The sequence below is a fragment of the Manacus vitellinus genome, unplaced genomic scaffold, assembly GCF_001715985.3.
Source record: "Manacus vitellinus isolate BGI_N305 unplaced genomic scaffold, ASM171598v3 scaffold_29_pilon, whole genome shotgun sequence".
Classification (NCBI taxonomy): domain Eukaryota; kingdom Metazoa; phylum Chordata; class Aves; order Passeriformes; family Pipridae; genus Manacus; species Manacus vitellinus.
Genome location: NW_021940207.1, coordinates 4,298,235 through 4,314,561, shown reverse-complemented (window position 1 = coordinate 4,314,561; position 16,327 = coordinate 4,298,235). Strand labels below are relative to the sequence as shown.

Genomic DNA, 16,327 nt, shown 5'->3' with positions numbered 1-16,327 from the left:
TGTTGCGAGAATCCTCAGTGTGCAGATCCCTCCCAGATGAACTCCAAACTTTAATTTGATACTGTCCATATGCAGATAAAAGAATGTAAGATGCTGTCTTTCAATAAGAATTCATGCATCAGAAAAGGTAGTGCCTCCAGTACACATTAGAAGCCAAACAGGATTTACTTCTGCAAAGAAAGTGTATTCCTTACCTAAGTGTCTTTAAGAGGCTCACCTGATCTCAGAACTGACCCCACGCTGCTCCCTGATGGCAGCCCTACCACCACCCATGGGACACCTGGTTGTCTGCACAGATCTCAGCAGTGGCATCTTTTGGGAACACACAGAGAGGGGTTCTGCAGGGCAGAACTGGAGGAATTTGCAGAGCCAGACAGGGGGAGGAAGGGGAGAGCGACTCAGGAGTGCGTGGAGTAACAGAGCTGAAGAGGAAGGCTAGACCTGGAATGTGACAAGACATGAGACTGTTTCCATGGCAAAAGAGAGACACGGAGATGAGGAGATGGAGAGGGAAGGAGCTGTAGCTCAGGACTGTTGAATGAAAGGAGTTTTTACAGCACTTCTGTCACTTGCTGACTTCAGAAGTACTTGGAGTTGCTACAGCTTTCCCAAACATTTATATTTTACTTCTCACACCACTACAATCAATACTAAAAAGATCATATGATGTTTTCCAGATGCTTTTTCTTACCTGTTTTTTGTGTGTTAAAGCTAATCAACATCATGCATTTTCATCAGCAAATCCAACTGAAAAATACAGTTGTGGAGAATGGTCCTTCAAAGATTGACCTTAATGGCAGAAGACACTTAAAACCATGTCTGGAACAAATTCCTTCAGTTCTGGCTACATTTCTCACTGATATTTCTACCACCTTTCAGCTTGCTCAGCCTATGTGCTGCACACTCTTCACAGAGGCAAACTAAACTACTCTTCATGGCAGCTGAAGCTGGTTTTCCCAATGATGGAAACTGAAAAACAGAGACAGGAACCTGCATTTCAGCCCCTTCCATTCTTGGAAATTAGATGCTCTCATAACTTCTCCATATCCACATCTCATTACTACCACATAGAATTTCCATCAAAAATAGCATGAAGTTTGCCTTACTCTTTGAAAAACTCCAGAGCTGTAAACCCAAATTTAGCAACAACTGGATTCTTCAATCAATATGGCTCTATTTCCTTTTCTCTTGTTTGACCAAAAATCTTTTCTATACTGTACAGGATCATAGTACTTTAAGCACCAAAACCAAGGTGAAAATCAGACTGTCTGCTCTGTCACGTTCCAGACTACCACCATGCCCAAGCTGCATGGAAAGACTTCGACTTTCTAAACCACATCTTCCAACCCCAATGAGTTTCACAGAAAAGGCTGTCATAGAAAAGACATAATTTCTCTCTGCAATTTTTAGCATTCCTTTTTGCTTCTGACAGTCTGTTTGTTTTAGCCTTGCTTATTGCTGCATTCCAGTTCCCCAATGTAACACAGGCTCCCCAGGATTTGAGACAGTAGCAACCCAAGAGATTTTTCCTAGAACCTACTAATCCAACAGAAGATTTGAATAGCACTCAGAAATGAGAAGAATGGAAATTTCTTTTGCATCAGTCATGTTATCTCGCTCTCTTCCATCACACAGCTCATCTGCTTTGATGGGAGAATTCCCACATCTTCATTATCTTTTTATTTTCCCTTTGCTTAAATAATTTTACCTTGAATACAATGATGTATTTGCTGGCTTTTTGTCTGTCACTGGCTGATACTACCTCTGAAACGATAAAACTGCCTGCTTCTTTTGCATGCTCTCCATGCCTCCCCTATTACTTTCTACATTCATGTCTCTATTATCCACGGGTGGATAATCCAGGTTACAGATTACCTTTCTGCAGATGCCAGTTGTGGTTGACTCCAGCACTGGCAGTGTGACAGTGGCCCACAAAGATGTGCCCACAGGATCAAGGATATGCCCACCAGAGCTTTTAACATCAGGCACAGCAACAGGGGACCACAGCCTTCTGCTCAGACCCAAGCCAGCACATGTGCTATGTCTTAACCTGGGAGGGATTTACTTTGATCATCTCTGATCATTATAATCAGCAACATTTCTGACCTTTCTGTTTCCTCTCATGGTTTTTTAGAAGGTCCTACACCCTTATTTACACGTGATCTGTATTAGGCTTTTGCTTTCTTCTGTTCCCTCACTTCATCATGCCGTATGCCCGATTATGAAAAGCTGCCCTGTTCCGTCTCTGAAAGCATCTCCCAGCCCTCCTCCCAAAGAAAGCACAAGTGTGCCCAGTGCAGGTCCCAGCACATCCTGTGTGCTGGATTACTATACTAAACAATAACAAATACATTAAATAACACAGTAATAAGCATGATGAAAATAATGAGCACAGTTAACTGTTTGGATCCTTGCTTACTTTGTAGTCCTTGCCGAGAGGTTCAGCTGTTAAAGGCTGTCTTGCATTATAACATTGCCAAGATATTAATAGCCAGACAGGGAGATGAATGGCACGCTTACGCCATACAATTAAAACTTTTCCAGTTTATCCTTTCAGTAAAAATTGTGGTTTATAATAAGCATCTTTGTCTATCCTGAAGAGAGCAAGGACTGGAAAGTTACATAGATGGGAACAGAGGTTCATTAAAGATTTAAAATAGAATGTGGTTTGGCATTGTAAAACAAACATGCGTATAAGATGGGTTGCATCAAGAGCCGCCTGAAAGAAGTGCTCAGTATTCCTTCTCTCTTGTGATCCTGGTCATGCTACCCACAAAAAAGGGCAAAAAAGTAACATAAAAAATGTGCATGCTTGTTCCCAGTAATGTGGAGGTCTGCTCTATACCCTCACTCATGATGCACTTCTTGTACATATAGGGTAGATAAATACACACGTGAGAAAAACATGCATTTTATCTCTCATGCATCCTGATATTCATCAACACATACAGATGTTATAGTACTGATTTTTCTCACCTTAGAGTGTAGAAACCCCTATTATAGAGCAAACACATATTGACATGTAGAGACCCAGTGAGCATTTAAACATACAGAGAGCATACATGTTATTTGTTTAAGTCTAATTTACAGCACAGCACATTCCAGTTTCCCAAACACATGAGGAAGGCAGAAGGACGGAGACAGATGAAAAGCATTCCTGCAAAGCCAAAGTTTGAGTAAGAGGGTTACCATTACCAGGTAATCTATTTATACTGTTGGACACAGCTTCAACTTAGATAAAAGGCAGACGCTTATCACATGGATTTTAATAAATCAGGTTAGGAGTCCCAGAAATCCACAAAAGCTGGATCTCAAATGGCAAGCAATAGACACAGACTGTGGCTTTATTTACAGAGTTGCTGGGAGCTACTGCTGCCTGCCCAGAGTCAGGCAGTCCGGCCAGCAGCGAGAGCTGCCCTGTGTTACCCGTGTTCCTCGCCAGCAAGCACCTACATCCAGGCCAATAATTCTGATGATTAACAAAATCTAGCACTAGAGGGAGGCTGAACACATGTTCTGCTCTCTTTGGCCTTTTCAGCTTCTCCAAACATTAAAAGGCAGGTGATTTAAGCAAGCCTAGCACCCACGGGCAGAACCCAGCCTCCAAACAGGAGATGTTCTTTTTAAGGCAGCACCCCCCCACACTGGCAAATTTCATGCTCCTTCCTCCCCAGCTATTTGTCAACATGTGTGCCCAAAATGAAGAAATAAATCTTAAAAAAATAATAATTAAAAAAAAAATTCCTCTGTTCCGGCTGTTTCTTCAGCCGGTGAGTCACAGCCCACAGAGGCAGCGCCGCCGCCGCTGCTCGCGGGGAGCGAAACACCTGGCAGCCTCCTCCATAACAAGGATGAGGCTCTCGCTTCCCGCATCTATCAACACATTCCCACCTTCTCCCAGGCGCGAGCACAGGTCTCCTCTGAACAGCCTCGCGAAGGAAGGCGCACACGCCTTCAGACCGCGTTTCAGATTTTCTCTTTCCAAAATTCCTTGGCATCAGGAATCTGAGCCCTTCGGCTGATTTTCTGCATATCACACAACAGGATGATGGGATCAGTGAGTTCAGTAGGTCTGAACGTGGGAATAGTTCCCTAACCGTGTAGCTGCAGCCCTGCAGCCCCTCCAAGCATAGGTGGTTATAACACGACCTGGAATATTAAACTATTTTATATTGCACTTCATGCAACTGCTCAAAGTCTGATTATTTCTACATTTCAACCCCCAACCTAAAAACATTTCTTCACATCCCTTTTGATACAGACCAAATTCTTCCTTTGTTCAGCCACTGATGGTGCTTACTCATTAATTTGCAGTTCTTACAGTAGTGAGGCAGTGGGATGTAGCAGATAGAATTGCTCTGGGATGCAGGAGATCTTGGTCCTATTTTTAGCCTGCTACTGGTCAGCTTGGTGACCTAGGCAAAGTACTTTCCCTGCTCTACCTTCCTTATCAGGAAGAGACTGGTATTTCTTTTGTGAAGTGTTTTGTGGCCTGTCAATAAAAAACACACTGATAACAGCCAGGGGTTGCTGGGAAAGAAGCAATCTCCTCTCTGAACACAATGCTCTCCATCCTGTGTTGCAGCAGCATCTCAGATATCAAATGAAAATCAGACCCATTAGTGGATGCAGGTAATTAGTAGCAATTTTTAAATGGATGTTTTCCCAAGGTGGCCCTTGGCAAGTTGGCAACTGAGGGTCATATCTGCTCTGTGCCACTCAGGTCCTGCCCCAACATGAAATGTTGTGCTCTGAACCTCTCCTTTAAGAACTGGTCATTTCAATCAAAGCCAGTGAAGACCTGAAACCCCTGCAGCACCCATGACCCCTGAGACAGCCTTCATGAGGATGGGGCACAGGACAGGGACTGGCTTCCCACCCCACTGCACACAGTCCTCATCCCTAAGTAACCCTGCCTGGCAAAGAAGAAAGAAATTGCCAGTGCCATGAGCAAGGGTCCTCTCTGTGAGCAAACAGGGCACTCGAGAGGTGGCTCATGCAAGTTTTTCACTTTTTCTTTCCCTAGTCTGGGCAGAATGCCTGTTTTAAAACTAGAAGGCAAAAACATAATAAAAATCTGCCTCCCTCCCTCCCAGATCTATCTATTTCCCTTCGACAAACAGTGATTTCATTTTTCTTCCCGTCCAGAATTTTTTTTCTTTCTCTTTTAAACTGAGCCCAGGCCAACGTGGCAAAAGGCTCTTTGCTCATGTCCTTATTTGTCAAACACACCATCGCCGCGCCCTCACCACCATTCTGGGAACAAGTCCTTGCCTTCGCTGGCTGACTGCAGCTGAAGGGGAACTTCCCAACACAACTCTTCCCCATCCCAAACACACACTGTTTAAAATAAATATTTCCTTTTCTTTCTATTTTTTTTTCAAAAAGAATTCCAGCTAATAAGAAAAGAGTTCAAATTTCTTTCCCCTTTCCTCCCCAGCACTGCTGTGAATCTGAATATGAAGGATCTAGATGGAAAAACAGAAATTACAAGAAAATGCCAGATCTATCACAAAGGTATTTCATGACCCAGCCCTCCTCTGATTTCCATCAGAGCATAAGTGAGATACTAAAGTACCTTTTTGGATCTGATCCTAAGTGGCCAGTTCCACTGCCCAAATAGAGATCAAGAGATAAACAAGGCTATGAAAACTGGGCATTATTATTTTAACTGCTGCTCTTAAGCTACAACTTAAACTGCAATAATCTGTGCAGCTTTTAGCCGTCTGCTAACAGTAACACACGAAATGATAATAAACTAAACGCATATTCTGCTGTCCTCATCAACTTAACACTTAGTATAAAAAGCTTTACCCTTATTTCATAAGCTGTCATCGGCACTGTGCCATTCAGAGAGAAACTTCTGAGATAAAATGGCTGATTTGCTGGAACAGATAAATTTCAAACTCTGGAGTAGATCTGGAGGGTTCTCACCGGGTCCACAGGGGCCAAAGTGCCCCAGACAGCAGTTTCAGGCCTGGTCAATGCTCAGGAAGAGGGTCTGCTGCTCCAGCACTTACATTCAGCAATGGGGAAACTGAGGCATGGAAATGAAATGGTCTGGCATTGGAGAGCAAAATCAGCCTGTTGGAGCCCGACACAACACATGCTCATGAGATCCCTGATTTCAGGTAACCATTTCCTGAGAGCTAAGAAAGGATTCACAGTAGAAGGAACACAGTCACCACTCGTTCTGCTCCTTTAGCACAAGAATGTCTGTCCAGAGTTGTGAAAATTACTGTGTTCACAAAGGCACTGAACAGCTTTCTCCATCACCAGCTGCCCTTTTCCTCCTCTCTTGGGCTTTACATCTTGCTTCAGCACAGCTTTAGCTGTTCTTGAAAGATAAGGAGCTGATCTTGCAACACAAAACCCTGCTGGCTCCTGACTTTAGCCCTGACTTTTGTCCGCTCCTGATCTACAGAGGATGGAAGGGAAAAGAAAGGGGAATAGGTGACAAGAGAGGACAGATTAAAGGCAGGGAGCCATTTTTGCTGCATAAGAGTACACCTGGGGTGGTGACAGGCAGGAGTGCTCAGGTACAACTCATAGGCTCACCTTCCTCCTAACAAGATACCATGCAAAGGAATCTTGCTCTAACCACGCTCCTGCCAAAGCCCAACATAGAACGCAGCTCCAGCCTCAGTTTCCCAAAGCCAGAGAGAGAGATGTGATAAAGAGCAATTCCATGAGCTCAGCAGGAAGAGCCGTCCTGTCGGGTGGTTCTACCAAGGGGCACGTGCCCGTGACAGCCCCGAGCGGCTCAGACACACTTTTGGACCTATGGCAGAAGGGAGGCATGTGGAGCTGAAGACACCAGCTCCTCCTTGGGCAACGTGGCAAGAGGGAAGCCTGACCCTGAGGAATTACGTGAGGCATCTCGACCCCTTTCCACTACTCAGGCTCCTGTGCAGGCAGCCATGCAGGCAGTGCCCTGCCTTCGCCAGGAGCCTGCTGTTCCACGTCTTCCCAGGGTGCTCTGGAAGCTCCTCGGCTCCCACGGGGTCCACTCTTCTCAGAGAGATAAAAGACAGAACAACACTTGCTGGGGAATTACTTCATTCCCCCAAGGCTGGGAAAAGCCATGCTCTGCACTTGGCGAATGTCCCTGACGGCTGCAGCCTTTCCTGGCAAGGGAGAACACAATTCACAGTAACCCCTTCCTGCTCAAAGGCTGCTTCCAACACCGAACCCACTGCAGGAACAGGCTGAGGCTTTGTGATACCATCTGAACATCTTGCCATGGGCAAGAGATCACAGCAAGCCCATGAGGGAGGGAAATGTTTTCTTTTTACTGAGGCACAAAGTAGATTAATTGACTCAAGAGTTTGTGAGAGGGTCAAGAACTAAGTCAGGTCTCTTGAATCCTGTTTCATGTCTGCCTGCTGGCCTATTCTCAGGTTCAAACCCACCGAGAGACACAGGACAGCCACAATCTTCCAGGGCCATCAAGGGCAGCCACATGGCTGTCGGTATGTGCTTACACAACTCTCACCAGCCTCAAACCTACACCATGCTCTCTTTGTTCTCACTGCTCCTCACAGAAGGCTCTTCCAGACCTTTGGAGCCTCAGTGCTTATAAAATTTCTAAACACCAGCATGAAGGTACTCCTGGCAAGCTCAGTCTCTCCTGTTTCTGCACCAACACTCACATAGAGCTGATTAAGCTCACATAGAGCTTAATCCCCAAATGTATTTCAAATTTCCAACCATACCCCTTCCTCAGCCTTCCTTTTGCTCAGCTAACAAGCCAAACTCTTCTAGTCCCCCCTGGCAAGATCAGTTTGTTACTCCTTGATCACCTCGACTGCCTGTCCCTGCAGTCTGAATGCATCTCTCCAGAATGTGCCTGAGCAAACACAACAGTAGCTGGCACGCCAGGCAAGCTTGCAATGTCTGCAAAAAAGTGCTCATACCTTTCAAAGGTGTTCAGGGTATGTCCACACCCACTTTGGACATGCCATCATCACCTGATGCATCTTAGAAGTTGCATTTTCATCCAGATGGCAAATCTAGAAGATCCAATCCAGCAAAGAGGGGGTGAAAAGGGTCTCAGTGACATCACTGAAGCCTGGGCCAGGGCTTATTTTCTTCACTTAATTTTAGGCACCGAAACAAAGCACTTTTAGGATCAGATTACTGCCCTGAAGTCTCTCCACAGTCCATGGAAGGAGATGGCCATTCCAGAAAACAATTCATTCTGGGAAGGCTTCGCTCCCATCCACCATCACAAGGACACAAAGCAATTAGTCTTCTAATTCAAGCCGGATGGGAAAAATCCTTTAATAGCCCAGCAAGTTTTGAATGGAAATATTCCCTGCTTGAGAAACACAGCTTGCTAAAGTTGACTTGGTTATTCCTGACACATGATTTTTAACCACAGAACTCTGCCACCTCATTTTATTAGCATTCATTCATTTCCACAATTTTTGTGTCAGTTGTGCACGAAAGATAAAATTCTTGTCTTCTTACCTGCACATTGTAAGTAACATCATCCAGAGGGGGTGGGGGAGGAAAGGCACCTTGTGATGATGTGATATTCCCGAGGTCATCCACAGGAGGTGGTGGGGGAGGAAGAAAGTCCCCTAGGAGAGAGAATGGGAGAATTTAGGCTCACCAGCATTTCCCCATATCATGACATGGATGATCAGGACGAACCCTGCTCTACTCCAAGCTCTGCCAATTGATTTCATGACACAGGACAAAACACATTGTTTAACCATTAAATCTTCAGCTGCACCCTCCACCCCTGCTTCAGGAGATGGCTATGACAGCTCATTAACACTGGCAGATTGCTCAGACTCCACAGCAAAAGGTGACATGCTACAAAGCCTGAAGGCACCAACAAGTGGTTCCACAGATCAAAGCTGCATTTCAAATCTGCCATAGGCAACTACAAAATTTGCAACTATGAACATCCCATGTCTAACCTTGCAATGGATATCATCCAATTCACTCCCATTGTGTGCTAAACTATGCCAGCTCTTCTTGATCCCTATAAAGACAGCATCAGGTGCTACCTAAAAGCAGGGATTCCCTGCTGCAGAGGACACACAGAGGGCTGGAGCAGGAACCCAAAATCTAGACCTGCCCATCTCCTGCATCCCTGCTGCTGGCAGGCAGCCACACTTCGCAGCTCCCTCTTCCTATTGGGACTTCATAGCTTCATGTAAAGAACTTCTGGGAAGATCACAGGGTCTTCTCAGTGACAACAGCCACATGACGGGCCAGTTGCAAGCACAGAAGCATGCACCTCTTTTAACTTGGGAGGATTTTTACAAGGGGGCTTCCATTTGCTCATCTTAAACTTCTAAAAGTGCCAATGGGATGACAAAGCAGAATACTGGCTGTGAAGCCATCCAGCTTAGAAGAAATGGGAGATGGGAGCAGAGAGAAGTTATCCTTGAGAACTTCATGCGACATGGGAGCACAAAAGAGAAAGAAAACAGGAAAAGAGCACACCACACTACCAGGCTCTCAAAGCACCTCCTAAGGGTGCAAAAAGAGCGTTTGCCATTAATACTGGATTTGTCTCCTGGGAAAGCAGCTGCCTGCAATTTGGACCACTTTGGTATGTTTTTATTTCTCCTTATGAAGCTTGATGCTGCAAAGTAGAGCTGTTTGCAGTTGGCTCTCCTATGTGCAGCACCTGGCATGGAAGTTTCAGATTAACAAAAGTGTGATATTTCACATCTATAGGAACTGTTGCTTTTGGAGGATTTTAACCCTTTTGGAAGGAAATATGAGCTCCCTGCTTGACCCTCCCTACCTCCATGCAGCCTCCCGGCTAGAGACCCTGAGCACCATCCCTAAATACCATGGAGCAGGCTCAGGTCAGAGAGGTGCTGAGCCAAACCCCTGTGACCTGCAGTCTGGGCCACCTGTGCCCAGGTTCAAAGCCCTGGGCTCAGTCCACCCCAGTCATGGGCACCAGCTGAGCAGCACCACCAGCACAGCACCTCCATGCAATCTGCCATGGGAAACAGATGGGTCTGCAGCCCTGGAAAGTTTTTCTGTTCTATTTCAAATCACTCTATGAAAGACACAAACTCCCCCTAGGACTTTCAGGGATGTTATTTCCCAGGAAAGTAATTTCTTCCCATTTTCCCCAAAATGAGCATGAATGGGACTCAAAAAAACCCCCTGTGAATCCCTAGGAAAGTATCATCCTAAATACAGATGCTCAAAGACAGTTTGAAAACAACACACTGAAAACTAATTTAAGACAACCATGTTGCTCCAATACATAAAATCCCATGAAACCTACTGGCTCATGTCTATTATAGAGTTCAGGATTGATTTTTTTAAAAATTATGTCCAATTACATCTGCAGTATCTTTGTCTATGCCCTGTAATTAATCCAATCTTTTATTTCAAATCATGCGAAATACAATAAAGAGTAAAAAGAAAAGTAGAAAGATTTTGAAATTAATATCTAAGTGTTTAGTTCTAAAAAATGCTGGGATGTTTGAGTGCTAAGTAAACTTTTCTCCTTTGCTCTGAAAATGACCCTCCAACCAGCCAACGCGATTTTGCAAACAAATTCAACTCCAGGGGACACATACTTCCCAAAAAATATGCTTCAGATGATGTTTCTCCAGTTAGTCCTGGCTCTGATGCCAAAGACTGATCTCCCTGCACAGCACATTAGTCAGACACTCTTGCTTTATTACAACCCTTCAAAACATCTAAGAAAAATCAAGGTAGAGAATGTGTTGGAGGGGATGAGAGAGGGAAAAGGGCAGGTTTTGTGCATAAACAGAAGGGAAAAATAACAATTGCTATAACAGAAGGGGAAAACAATGACTGTTAAAACAAACACAAACCAAATACCATTTTGCCCCTTCGCAAGATCCATTCCTCCTGGAAGAAAAAACACAATGGCAAGATTTTTCTGTCCTTGGGAAAAGGACAGAAAAAGAGAAGAGTCCTTTCCTGGAGCTTGGAAGAAAACACTCTTCTTTGCAGTAGGAGACAGCTGGCTTTACTGCATCCCAGACCAGCTCTTCTGACTATGTCCCATGTTAGATAAGCTGCTGGCTCCACTCTCCCCACAAATGGGAAGGTTTTTAGATTGGGAAGCAGAGAGCAGACGCCTGATGAACTGGGGGGACCTTGCAGATGTTTGGCCTTTTCCTGGTCCTCTGCGAACAGATGGGCTTTTCTCCTTCACAGCTTTAGTTATTTATTCTGCCACTGTGCTTTCCTCTTTCCCACACACAGCCACAGGACCCGACGCTGTTCCCACTGCACTCACGGGAGAGTATTCCCTCGGATGCAGAAGGGAAAGCTGTTACTGTATTATTATTATTGGCATTGCTGGAAGTCTCCCTCCGGCACAGAGGGAAGCAAAGACTAAAATCTGTGTCCTGAGCAGCGTATGATTCTAGATGACATGTGGAAGAAACAGGTCTTCATTTTAGGGAGTAAAAAAGGAGCTCACACTCCCTTTAAGCAGGGTGTCCCTGAAATGCTCCTTGGGGATCTTCCTCAACCACAAAGCTTTGCAAGCCAGACAGATTTCACTTGCTTAGAGCTGGGCAAGGCATGTGAGGAGGTAGGAAAGTCCATGTTCAGAGGGAGCATATCACTGCCACCCACTGCTGACCACCTTCAGCATCAGACAGCTATGTGGGCAGCTATCTGGAGAAGGGACCGTTCCCTGGTCTGCATGGATGCAGCAGCAGCCACAGGGGAATGGGGCTCTGGGTTACCAGTTAACCATGGGCTGGTGGAGGACACATCCCACCCTGAGCACTCACCCTCTCCTGACTGATTTAATCTGGCTTTGAATAAGGGATAAGATGGGCAAAAGGCTCATTAATATTGATTACTGTTCAGCACCGAGATTGGTATTTTGGTTGACTTTCACCTGGCATTAGCCTGAACACTTGGATGTACTTGGAAGTACTTGGATGTACTTCAAGTTGTAAGAGTGACTGCACTGAGTTCTGTCAACAGAGAGACATCAAGGCACCTCCAGAAAGCAATTTATACTTCAAGGTAGGTGAAGGGACTTGCCTTCCAATGGCAAGTCTCCCCATGGAGGCAGCCTGAGGCAGGTATGTTTGGAGGTAGGGAATCACATCCTGCCCCTCCTCACACTGCGACACAGCCTGCCTTCAGCTCTTACAATGAGAAATCTCTACCCATTACCATACATTTAGCAGAGAAAATAAACACTCCTTGTTGCACCAGCTACTTGTTCCTTCTTTGTAACAGCTGTGAAGACCGTGAGTCAACCTACAAAGGGGCTGAGCAGTGAGAGACACGAGCCAGCTCGGTTATTTCAGATACGACGGCGCAACATGCCGTGAAACCGCAGCTCTGAGCTCTTCTCTCAGCACTCGTGCCTGCTCCTGTGCCAGGGCATCACCCGATGCAACCACCAGAGATGACACTGTCAGCCCTGGTAACATTCCACTCTAAGCAATATAACTCTTGTATATTGTGCATCCAAGTAATTAGACAGAAATTAAGTGAGTCCATCATGGCTATGCTGGGAAACTACAGCAGAGCCATAAGGAGAAGTGATGCCTCCCAGGCTCTAGCCTGGCTTCTGGCTCTGATAGAATCTGTGCTATTGCAGATGCACTTGCAAGGTGTTACCCTTCTCTGACCCAAAACTTCCTCTTACACTTTCCAAGGAGATTTGGGCATTTCATTATTACACTTTTAAGTATACAAATAAAAAATTGTTCAAAGCCTTAACAGACATCTACATCAGTACAAGCTTGTCAGGCTCATAACATTTTTGCCACTGGCTGCCTGATGCCTTCTGAGTCCAAGTACGAGCTGAGAAAAACATCCTGCCTCATGCACTAAGCACCGTTCTCACTTACAGTCTAACCTTTAAATTTTTAAGTGCACTTCAGCTTTTGCTGGATCAGGCTCATGCCTCAAGTTATCTGCCAGTCAACAAATGAATTGCAGCAGAGTGATTGTCTCCTCCCTTGACTGACACAGTTGTTTAGACATGAAGATTTGCAGCTTTGAAACTTCTAGATATGAAGAAGGTCTCACATGCTCAGCAAGAAGAGACTCTTTGGAGAAAAACACGAAGAAACAAAAAAGCAAAACACTGTATTTTCTCTGAAACAATAACTTATTGAAACCTATCAACTAACAAAACTGGGTCCACACTGGTCTTTCCAGATCTCTGGCTGACATCTGAGGACTATATGCCCAGTTGTTTCTCATTTTTTGCCTTCCAAGCAAAAATAATCCTTTCTCATTGTCATCTTGATAATTTCTGCCTCTGAAGCTGGTCCAGAATCAGTTTGAATCACCTGAAAAACACAGCTCAGCCCCGACTCAGAGACCAGACTAAGGACAGTGATGGAGCAAATCCCCCTGATGTATTTCTGTTCTGATCCACACAGACTCTATTTGGCAAAGTACTGAGCAGACACAGGCACTGCCTGGTCAAGTGTTTACCTTCTACTGCAAAAAGCCAAAGCTTGCAATTTGATGATCTACAGTAAAACAATTAAGATTTACACCTAAACCCTAATTCATTGAGGGCTAGACCAAAATACGGTTGATTGAGGCTACCATGAACTTGTATTCCATGATAACCATTGCAAAACCTGCAGAATATTACAGTACTACTATGTGCTCTGGGAAACTTCATACTGCAAAGTGATGTCACAGGATTTTAATAGAAAACTTCAGCTAGATGTGACCTGGTGGCTCTTAGGTGTGAACACGCATCTCACTAAGTTTTCCCAAAATGAACATTTTCCTGTAACATCTGTACTTAACACAAATAACTAGGCAAGAAAAGCACATTATTAAAATCATGTTTTTTGGTCACAACCACCTTGCAAGAGGTCATTGACACCACATCAGTACAGGGGAAACTGTGGCATGATGACACACACCAGCTCCTCAATCCACCTAAACACTGGTCTGTGATTCTTAAAATAAAGCACCTCCAACAACCCAATTGTTTAAATTACCACTCTTACCAATCACTAATCCTACCATTTCAACTACTTGTGCTAATCAGCTACTGTATTAATAAGCATGAGGCAGAAAAAAACCCCCCACACTGGCTAATTTCATCCTCTGCATTTAAAAAAGGAATACTGAGTCTGTCAGGTAGTTGCACTGAAAATTTACTTCACCACCTGCTAGCTGAAATATTGCTTTTATGGATTTATTTTGTATTAAAAGGTCACTGGCTGTTTAAGTCTTAAACAGTTTTAATCATTCTAAAAGTCTCTTAACAGTAAGAAAAGGAAGCTCAGAACAAACAGCAGCAGGGATTCTAATTAAAAGGGCCAATTCATCTAATTTTATTTGGGGTTAATTATTCAGGATTCACTCTCTGATGTGTAAGGAATAGCAATTAGTAATTTTAGTGATTTGAGGAACATTGGAGGTGTAATCAGTTAAAATGAGTGAGTGTTTACAACACAAGATGTTGAATTAGTTTCTCCCAGCTGGAGAACAGGAACATTAGTCCCCTACAGTTCAGGACTATGAATCGCAGTCCTGCTTAAAATATTCTCTTCAAATAAAAAAAAAAAACAAACCACACCACACGCCAACAATCATCTGGTAATTTTGTTTACTACATGGAAAGTCAATAGGCAACATGTACCTACCATGCCAGCTTATGTATCCTTACCTCTACCCTCACCCTGCCATCCAACTACTCAAACCCCTGGGATTCACTGGAAACAATTCCCAGCAATTTTCCTATCTGTACAACTCCAGCCAGACTACAACCCTCCTGCCTTTCACCACAGCTGGCTGAGATAATGGAAGAAGCAGCCTGTGAAACTTTGAAATGTTAATTAACTTCAGTGGTTAAATATACAGAGGAAAAATGACCGTACGATTAACTTAAAACCTCTAGGTACAATTTCTCCTGCAAACACAAATCCAAAATAGCTCTGCTGGAATTGCTCTGGATTTCTTCCAGTGTTACTAGAGCCAGACTAAGGTACTAAAGCTTTCAGGAGTAGCAGATGAGACTGATGGGGACAGAGAAGCTGCGTGGGAGAGTGCCAACGGGGAGATCCAGCACTGGCTGCTCTGACATTTGGGTCTGAGCTGAGGCAGCAGTTCAAAAGCCATTTTTTACCCCCTCTCAAGAGGTAACTGGGTTTTACCACCATAGCCAGGTGCTTCAGTGGGACTGGAAGCTGGACCCTTTGCATTGCCCACAAGTTTGTGACTGTTAAAAGGAGTGGCATTGGCACACCAGGCCAGGCTCACTGCAAATGATGCAGCTTTTACTAAGCAACTTAATTTAGAACAAACAGATGCTGTGTTAGTGTCCTGTACATAGATCTTTCACTCCAGCTCTGGTCACCTACGGGGAAATCCCCTCTACCCCGGGGTTTACAACAGAGCTCACTGACCTCCCTCTCAAAACACCCCAAAGGCAGTAATTAGCACAACCATAGGAAATAAGGGCTCAGTTCCCCAAATTATGCAAAATCTCAGCTGCTTCACCACAGTGGATGGCCCTCATTGTGAAAACAATGGGGTTTTCTGATGAGACTGGGGTTTTCTGATGAGACTGCGTTTTCATTCAGCTTGTGGCAGCAGACACCAAGCTGTGCCATCCTTCCCAGCAAACTGGGGCTGATGGTCCTGCCCCAAAGGTCACAGGGAGGGGCAGGCAGGTATAATCCAGCACTGGGCTGTCCTCCTCCAGCACAGCAGCCAAACTTCCTACACTTGCAATACACATCACTAAGTACAAAGCCATTGATACAAGGCTGCATTTTGATTCTTCAGCTTATTTTTCCATGTGACTGTGAGGCAGAGCACTCCAGCCAATGTGCCACACCAACCTCTCTGCCACAGAGGCAACTTATTTTGTTCACCTCAACAACCCGTTTTCTAAACGTGATGCAAGTAAACCAGCTCTGCTCCCAATCTGAACACGTCACAAGCTGCAGTTCTCTCTGTAACGCTGATGTCTGCTAAGATGAGAGGTCTGCTAGTATCAGAACTCAATTCTATGGAAAATACATCAGTCCTTCACTAAAGCTTAGCGAAGGACTAAAGCTGAGTCAATGCAAGAAACAGCCCATGGCACTGTAAAACTTTAATTAAAATCTGTGCTAAAATAGAAGGAGGAAGAAGAGCCATAAGATTAACAAAAAAGTTCTACGCACCATTCCTTGCCATAGACTTATTTTAGGATGTTGGAGATGTCACCGTGCCTCTGCCCACAAGCATGAAAATCTTTCCTTTGCCTTCTCTCCAGTGTTCATTTGTAGAAGTAAGCATAGAGTTCATCTTTCTTGTGCAGCAATTAGTATGATGAGATCCCACTTTCAGCTGCAGCTGCTCAGGTCCAATA

The 16,327-nt window shown here is 44.6% G+C and overlaps 1 protein-coding gene across 1 annotated transcript in view; it reads right to left on the bottom strand.

Moving 5' to 3' along the window:
* LPP (LIM domain containing preferred translocation partner in lipoma) overlaps window positions 1-16,327 on the bottom strand; it is a 311,735-nt gene that overhangs the window by 175,363 nt on the left and 120,045 nt on the right. Inside the window, exon 6 of the mRNA XM_029960801.1 lies at window positions 8,473-8,585. Within this exon, the coding sequence (XP_029816661.1) occupies window positions 8,473-8,585 (113 nt within the window). The remainder of the gene's footprint in view (window positions 1-8,472; window positions 8,586-16,327) is intronic.